This window comes from Peromyscus eremicus, chromosome 23 (genome assembly GCF_949786415.1).
Source record: "Peromyscus eremicus chromosome 23, PerEre_H2_v1, whole genome shotgun sequence".
NCBI classification, from domain to species: Eukaryota; Metazoa; Chordata; class Mammalia; order Rodentia; family Cricetidae; genus Peromyscus; species Peromyscus eremicus.
Window position 1 is genome coordinate 11,587,793 of NC_081438.1, and position 9,179 is coordinate 11,596,971.

The window sequence follows — 9,179 nt, forward strand, 5'->3', positions numbered from 1 at the left end:
GGCAGGCTTCTTGCTAACTGTTCTTACAGCTTAAATTAATCCATTTCTATAAATCTATACCTTGCCACATGGCTCGTGGCTTACTGGCATCTTCACATGCTGCTTGTCATGGCAGCGGCTGGCAGTGTCTCTCTGACTCAGCCTTCCACTTCCCAGAATTCTTCTCCTCCTTGTCCCGCCTGTACTTCCTCCTGCCTGGATACTGGCCAATCAGTGTTTTATTTTTTAACCAATCAGAGCAATACATTTGACATACAGACCATCCCACAGCACTCACACATGTAGCTCATGTACACACGTGAACACACACACACACACACACACACACACACAGAAAGGCATCCTACATGCCTGAAATCCCAGGATTCAGAAAGCAGCGGTAGGAGGATCACACCAAGTTTGAAGTTTGCTTGGTTTATGTAGAGTCCCTGGCAGGAAAGCTGCATAGCAGAGACCCCAAACAAACCCCACATAAAGTAAGCCCCATAAACGTGTGCAGTCCCAGAAGATATTCAATAGCATTTGGCACTCAGCAGATGGAGGCAGAGAGGTCAAGAAAGAATCCAAGGCTAACCTTAGCTACACAGAGAGAGGCCAGCCTAGGCTATATGAGACTTTTTTAAAAAGAAAAATCTGTAACTTGCCTATTTGTTTTGTTTTTGTATTTGATTAGGATATTTGGTTCTCTCTCTCTCTCTCTCTCTCTCTCTCTCTCTCTCTCTCTCTCTCTCTCTCTCTCTTTGGTGGTCATCTTTTTTATGTCAGTAAATACAGATTTATTTCATCGTTTTTGTCATTTCTCCATCATATTAATAAACTATAGTTTATTTTTTAGTGAATATGTAGTTGGTTTATAATATCTTGACTATAAATAGAGCTACTATTACAATCTAGACTTAGATCTGAAGTGAACTGAGCGTGTCCCTATAACCCTCCCTCCAGCACTGGCCACATGATTGGAGGTTGAGTTTGTGTGTCAAGTTGGTCCAGTGCTGAGCCTGGAGAGCACAGGTCTTTCTTCACAACAGTTAGTGTCAACCTCATTGCAGAAGGCACAATTTTTCCAGTTTATTGTCACAATTAGTTCTAATAAATTGGGTTTTTGGTGTGTGGTTGTTTTGTCTGCATATACAAGTGGTCTGCACCACTTGAATGCCTGGTCCCCATAAATCCAGAAGAGGGCATTGGATCCCCTCCCCTTTAACTAGCGTTGTGAGCCACCAATGGATGCCAGGAGTCTCTAGCCTGGGTGCTCTGCAAGAGCAGCCTGTGATCGTAACTGATGAGTCAGCTCTCCAGCCCTTGATTCTTTTGCTCAGTGAACAGGTTCTTTTGGGGGGGAAATGGTAGTCTTTTAATGGTTTCTAGTTAGCTCCATGTTTAGAGGCCTTTTCACATTTAAATGCTCCCGACACTTTGTTCTGGTACTTCCTTTTCCCTATTGTCAAGTCAGAGTCTGGCTTCGAGTTGCATATATAATTCTGACAACCTTGAACTCATGCTCTTTCTGTCTCCACCTCAGGGGTGCTAAGGTTACAGGTAGGAGCCTCCATGCCTGCCTCTTGCTACTTCCTTCTTTCACCCATAGGGTGACATAGCGAGATCTTATTTAAACAAAGCAAAAAAAGCAACCCAAAATATTATGTTTCTGTCGTCCATTAATACTATTGGAAATCTCAGATGTAAAAAAAGACAGGAGACTGAACTATTTTAGTTTGGTTTTCCATACGTGTGTATGTGGAACATGTGCATGTGAGTTTGCAAGTTCACACATGGGCACATGTAAGCGAGAGGTGGATGTTGAGTCAGATATCATCATGGTTGCTCTCCTCCACCTTACATACTTGGTCTCACTTGAACCCAGAGCACACCAGTTTGGCCAGTCTAGAAACCCAGTCTGCTGCTGGGATTGCCTGGCTCTGCCTCCAGGGTGCTAGGATTGCAACCAGCATTGATGTGTTTGCAGGGGTCCGACACGTGTCGTTCACCCACTGAGCTCCCTCCCCCGTCCCTCTCCATCTGGTACTGTTCTTGCCCATTCCAGTCCTCGGGAGTCCTAAACAACTAACAGGATTTCTATTTGTTCCTCTCTAGCTCACGCTGGCAAGTAGGAAATAAAAATTCATTTAAGAAGAATATTGCTGCCTAGGTTAATCCCTGGTATTGTCTTTTCCATCCAAAGGCTGTCTAAACTGTCAGTGTGGAGTTGGCAGCTAGTTGGTCACTCCAGACTGTCTTGCTGTCCCAATGTGTCTGTCTGTCCCTGTGGTGACAGCATCAGCTACAGGGCAGTGGGGAGTCAGCGTATCTCATTCTGGAAACACAGGAGGTGCTAAGGAAGCTTTTAACACTTTTTTATCTTCTTCACTCCAGCCTCCAGTCTTCACCAGTTTCCAAGACTATGTTACTGGACTTCAGACTTTAATTTCCAATGTTGTGGATCATATTAAAGGACTTGAAACAAATCTAATTGCACTTAAACTTGAGGAACTCACGTTAGAAGACACTTCTATGTCTCCGGTAAGAGATGCTAGGCAAGCAGCATGCTTCCTGCACATGTTGAAACTTTATCAGGAGGACTAGTTGATGTTCCATTTATCATTCTCTCCCTGGAAGACAGAACAGGTGCTTTGGATGGCGCTTTTTTTATTGTGGTGGTGGTTTTTAAAATTACATTCTTGTGACATTACATTGGGGTGATAGGTTTTCTTCCTCTTCCATCCCTCAACCCACTTTTCTGTGGCTGTTCCTTTCCTAAGAGAACTAATGCCAAGGGCTGGGCTGAGGCTTAGTTGGTAGAGAGTACTTACCTAGCATTCAGGGAGGCTGGGCAAGGTGGTACTCCCAGCACTCAGGACTCTGAAGCAGGAGGATCACTACAAGTGTGAGTCGAGTCCCAGGCCAGGGAGGGCTAAGACTCTGTTGAAGGGGCTGGGTGTCTCACAAAATCTCAGAATCCTTCACATTGAAATGAAATTTCTCATGGAGAAATTTGAAGATTAGCAATTTCAATTTTTTTACTGAGCAGGTAGAGATAAGAGATGAGCTGTGGGAAGGCATGGTGTGGCACAGTGGGCCACTGATCCTCCTGCCTCCGAATAAGGAATGGTGGTTCTGGGTCAGTATACAGAGTCCCCTTTTCTCTTGTCGCTTAGCCTGTCTCAAACAAGGATCACAGGCTAGACACTGCCCCTCACTGTACAGCACTCTGGGGAAGTTTCTCTACCCAGATGGAGATGAGGATACCTGCCTGATGGGAGGGAGCAGAGCAGTAATTGGCCAGCTGTGGCCTGCTTTCACTAGTCCAGATCCAGAGTCCCCAGGGCCAGTCTGCATGGGCACTGGCAGGTGTCTGGTTTTCCCTTTGCAGAGCGCAGCCTCACTTTGTAATGTCCTGCCCCAGCATTCTGGTGTCAGGCCATAGGGGTGAAATGCCATGCCTGCAATGGTCCTTATCTTTTAGTGGGGTTTTTGCTTGTTTGTTTAACTTCTAAAAATATATTTATTTTTATTTAATGTTTGGGTGTTTCGCCCACTGCACATACATCTGTGGACTACATGTGTGCCTAGTGTCTGAGTGATTCTGTATCCTCTGGAACTGGAGTTAGAGGTGGCTGGGAGCCACCATGACGGTGCTGGGAACTGAACCCGGGTCCTCTGTAGGAGCAGCCAGTGCTCCCAACTGCAGTGCCATCGCCAGCCGTTTTGTCTTGGAATCTCTCAATTCCATTTCCTTTAAAGTTCATCTCCTGTGTTTTAGTCTTTACTCCCCAACTTGATAGCCTCTTCCTCTTTCCTCCTTGTGTTTGTATTCGCGGGAGTGTGTAGGGTCCTATTGTGTCACAGTTTAAGGAAGTAAAGATGCCGCTTGCTGCAACTTGGGCTTTCCTTATTCCCTCACAGATTTGCTCAGACCGACATGTAAAGTCAGCCTTGATTGGCTGCTGTATCAATGTATGAATGAATCACAGCCACCGTACATTATAGGCTTGGGGAGGGTCTTTGGTATTGAGGGCGGAACTCAAGGCTTTATATTCGAGATGAGTACTCTACCACCCAGCTGCCCCCATTTTTTAGGTTGGTATTGTCTGTGTCCAAAAGTGGTTGATTCCAGAACACACTAGAATCCATTACAGCTTAGGTCCTTTATAAAAATCACACAGTGTTTGCATGGAACCTGTGTGCATCCTAGGCTACATGCGATGCCTGCCTAATACAGTGTCAATGCGCTGTTGATCATTTTTATACTGACCGGATCTTTTCTGTTGTTGTTGTTTTTTGTTTTCCCCGAGACAGGGCTTCTCTGTGTAACAGCCCTGACAATCCTGGAACTCGCTCTGTAGACCAGGCTGGCGTCAAACTCACAGAGATCCACCTGCCTCTGCCTCCAAGTGCTAGGATTAAAGGCATGTGCCACCACTGCCTGGCTACTGACTGGTTCTTAATGACTATAAAAAAGTCTTACTGCTAGGCAGTGGAAGTGCACACCTTTAATCCTAGCACTGGAGGTGGGGTGGGGAACGAAGCAGGTGGATCTTGTTGAGGTTATTCTGGTCTACAAAACGAGTTTCAGGACAGCCAGGGCTACATGGAGAAACCCTGTCTCGAAAAACTAAAAAACAAAACAGAGTCTTACTGTGTTTAGCACAGACTGAGTTTATTCTTGAGATTAATTTTGATGTGTGGTTGGTGGAATGTGTGGGTATACAGCCTGTGGCTAAGGACAGCTCTATTTGCTTTTTATGCATACTACTGAATAAAATGTATTCGTAGATGTGCGTATTGACACACACCTTAGTCCCAGCACTTGGGAGGGAGAGTCGGGTAGATGAATCTCAGTGAATTCAAGGATGGCCAGGGCTATACAGGGAGACCCTGTCTCAACAAAACAAAAACAAGCATTTGTATGCACTGTCCTGTACTCACCTCCATTTCTAAGGCTGAGTGCATGTGGCGTCCTAGCACTGTGACATCCTGCACTCTCCTCAGGTCGTGTAAGGCTGAGTGCGTGTGGCGTCCTAGCACTGCTCCTCAGGAGTGTGTATCTGGTTTGTTGAGGCTCCAAGCTTCACAGTACCGCCAACCTCCTGTAGCCCTCCCCACTCCCTGGCCCTCTTTGTGTCCAAGCACACCCACTTTTTAGTACTCCCTACCATAGTTAGTTTTTGTCTCTTGAACCTGTAGACTGTCACAGGGCAGGATTCATTGGGGAAGTTGGGAAGATGAGATGGGGCACAATGGATAGGACAGGGATGGACCTGTCAATATTCTAATAGGAAAAGATGGAGTTGGTAAGGTTGATGCTGTTCAAAGTGGCTGTGATGTCAAATTAGTGATAGAGTTCTACTTCATCTGAAAACAGTCAGAAGTCTTCGATTATACCTTGCCCAGCTTGACATAAAATAGTAACGGTGCTGTGTCTGACTCCTCAGAAAGAATCTTCCCCGTTTCTTGGCATGGGGCACACACCTGTCATACCAGCCTGTGTCACATGTCCACATTATATATGAGTCATCCAATGCCCAAAATGGCTTTCCTCCTCCTTATATTTTGTGAACTGAAAATGACCTGGTGTTCTGGGTGAGGTCACTATAAATCAAGTGAATGAATGATTTTCGAGCAAGACAACTTAATTGTTGTTTCTGTTATAGGAAGAAAGAAAATTTTCAAAGACTGTGCAGGGGAAAGTGCAGAGCAGTTACCTGCACTCGCTTCTGGAAATTGGGGAGCTGCTGAGAAAAAGACTTGAGACCACAAAGAAACTGAAAATTTAAGAAAGTCTGAAGCACAGGCCCTGAAGAGCAACAGCAGAAGATGACACATACCACCTTCCCCGGCACAGCACATCTGCTGGCCATCGTTAATCCAGAACTTCCTCACATGCATGAAGGACTTTGATCGTGAATTAATTTTTGAGGTATTAAATATATACAGCTGATTATAAATTATTGTATATAAACCAGAAGCAGGACCCTCATCTGGGTTTACCACTCTTTATACCTGTTCATACACACAGGACAGCGACACGAGAGCCCCACTTCCCTCCCATCACCAGAAGTGTCTGGGGTGGGGTTTCTAGACAAGCAGCAATAGAAACAAGTACAAAGCATCAACCTCAAAGCAGGTGATTGCTCTCTGTCATGCAGTGGGAGTTGGGGTTTGGTCCTGAGTCACAGGAGGAACAGCAGATGCAGGACCAGACGCAGGAGCAGGGCCCTTCCGTTGTGGCAGGTTCCTTAGGAGGCTCCCACAGAACCAGGGTGGGCCCACAGAAGGTCAGATGAAATGTGGTGTGAGCACATGCCGCTGCAGGGCACCACACATGACCACAGGTGCTCAGTTTTGGCTTCATAGTCCTGACAGCCAAGACATCCTTAGCCCCGCTCCTGGGAGAGTCCAGCCTCAGGTCAACGAGGAAGACTCTGAGTACAGCCCACCTCGCACTTCGTAAGCTGCTGAGACCTCGCTCCGCTGGTCCTCTAGGAAAGGTGGGAAGAGCTGTTTAAAGAGCAGTGTCCATGATTTGTGCAGGCGAGTCTGATACCTGTCTCCTTGGTTTTAAGTCCCATTCTGCAGCTGATTCACGAGTCACACACACACATACACAGGCATAAATATACCTAGAAACAAAGACTTACTACTTGAGTGTTTTTAAGTGGGGAGTTTGGGACAGAAGGGATTTATATTATGGATCTAACCTAGGTCTTAAGTTTTAGGTTGACAAAGATATGTTTTACCATGGGCCTGATGTCAGTCTTTGTTGACACTTGGCAGCTGTACCAGGATGGTGTATTTCCTTTGTTCACCTGGAGGTGGGAGGTCTGCTTCCCAAACCTCCAGCTGGAGAGGCTGCTCCGAGACAGACTATGAAAGCTGCTCTTGGACATGTTGTGCCGAGCTCTTGCAGCTCCTTTGGTAACGGTTGGTGTTTGGATCCCTCCTTCTGGTCTCCTTCCTTGTCACCTGACCACTGTGAGTCAGTAACTATAAGGTGAAGAAATGAACACTGCTCCAGCAAACGGTGACACCAGCTAAGGAGAGCTGGCAAAATCTCGGGTGTGAGATTTGCGTTTTTTCCTTTATCTTAACATTCTTAGAGTCACAAGTCGGCATAGTGGTTAATAATAGTTTAAACGGCTAAGGACATCTGTAGAAACCACTTTCTTACTTGTGAGATGTGCTGGAAAGCCCAGACCATGTAATTACACCAGAACATTTTTATAACTTAGTTGCCATAGTATCACATGCTCCATCCTGAAAGAAAGGGCCTTTTGAATAAGATGGCTTGAAGACTGATTCTGACTTGCCTTGAACATCAACATGTGATCATTTTCTATAGCTGTGGCCTGGGTCCCATGGGCCTGGGTGGGCTTTTGCTTGCACTGTGGCTCCTGGAATAATGTCTCTTCAGCTATTCAAACTGTACTGTATGTCTGTAGATACAGATGCTCATTAACAGCTCTGTCAGCCAACCATGATCAGTTAGGTATGAACTCTGGGCTGGCTCTGGTCCTCAGGACAAAGCTCCTCCCTCTAGTGGTCTATCCAGTCAGTCTCCTGCCCTGGACACCTGGGATCTCCACTGGTTTTACTGACAAATAATGTCAAGTTGGAGTTACGCTTCCTTTGTTATTTGCTGATTTTCCTACTAAATGTAGCATTTCAATTAGATCCAATTCTTACATTTTGAGATATTGTAAAAAGAATGAAATTATGAAGAAATGGCCAATATCTTTTATCAGTCTGTTCTTTTGGAAACTGTCATGCACTATAAATTGTGTACAGTTAAAGTATATATATATATATATATTCTTACTGAGTAAAAAGCACCCTCTCCCCACGGTTGTATGTCTTAGTATCTGAGGATAATGCTCAGTGACCTGTTGCTGCTGCTGCTGCTGCTGTTCTGGTTTATATGGGTTTTGTTCTGTTTTGTTTTTGTGTGGTAAATTGATATTTAAAAAACGAAAAGCAAACAAAAAAAAAAACCACGACTATTGTTTACAGACTGAAAAATCACTGCTTTTTATACTACTGAGATCCTAAGTCAAGACTTTCCAAAGCAGGAATTGGGTTCAAGTTACTTCTCTGACGTGGACGGAGAGTCCTCTGCAGTGTCTCTACATAATGGAGAGTGTGCACAAACCTAGGCGTGCTGCCATCAATTTTGTATATTTTCATAATTTTAATTGTTCAAAATTGCATTATATTTTGCAATCACCACGTTCAATCTGTATTTGTCTTTCATTTCAACATTTTCAATATAAAAAGGGGTTCAATTTATCCACGGGCTTCTTGAAACTCTTCTACGTTTTTATGTCCTTTATTAGTATGGGAAATCTCTTGAGAGTTAAGTAAAGGCAGCAACTTGGCTTTAACTGGACAGGTTAATTTACATAAGTGCTTTCATTTTTAGTTGGCACTCATGCCTGGTTCATTTTTGTTCAGTCTTAAAACTTAGAGTTTCCTAAGCAGTGTACCTCATCTCAATTCTGTACTGAATGTTAGCCCTACCTTGGGCTAGCCCAGGCTGGAGGCAGGAGGATCAGGTCAAAACCATGTGCAGCTACTTAAAAACAAACAAATGAAAATAAAAACCAAAAGATTAAAGGTCAGAATGTATCTTTGTGCCTTGCACACTTCTATTTATTAACTGAGCAGTTGTGCTACATCTGTTAGTCACTGAGACCCTACGTCCTAAGTGGAGGCTGTGTGGTGTAGATCCATCCCGTGTGATGGAACTTGGATCAATGTGTCTGGGGACCCGATAGTCAAAGTGCACTTAGGAAAGTGATTGGAGGCTTCAGGCTGTCTGGTGACACACACCACTTGCTCAAGGGCACACTAACCATGTAGGAGAAGCAGGAGCTGTTTTCCTGATTCCTTTTTGTCCTGCTCGCACATGCCCTTAGCAAGTTTTGCCTGTTTCTTCAGGGAGGAATTAACTTTATCTAAATATTTTTTCCTTTAACAAAAAGAGTGTTCACTGCTGTTCTTAACCTTCCCAACATGATTTGACTTTGCAGACGCTATTACTATTTGATGCCAACCTGACAGTGGTGAGTACAGAGCTAGTCACGTGATCATGCATGTTATTTGGGGTTTCCCATTGCAGTTCATGCTTGAGGGGCACAGCTTTATGCAACTTCTAGCTCCTGTAGATGCCAGGAACATGAATG

General features: G+C 44.7%; 1 protein-coding gene across 1 annotated transcript in view; it reads left to right on the forward strand.

Annotated features, from left to right (window-relative positions):
- Naa25 (N-alpha-acetyltransferase 25, NatB auxiliary subunit) overlaps positions 1 to 7,729 on the forward strand; it is a 55,640-nt gene extending 47,911 nt beyond the window's left edge. Inside the window, exons 23-24 of the mRNA XM_059249141.1 lie at positions 2,374 to 2,520; positions 5,652 to 7,729. Coding sequence (XP_059105124.1) covers positions 2,374 to 2,520; positions 5,652 to 5,774 — 270 coding nt within the window. The 3' untranslated portion in view covers positions 5,775 to 7,729. The remainder of the gene's footprint in view (positions 1 to 2,373; positions 2,521 to 5,651) is intronic.
- Positions 7,730 to 9,179: the final 1,450 nt, after the last annotated feature.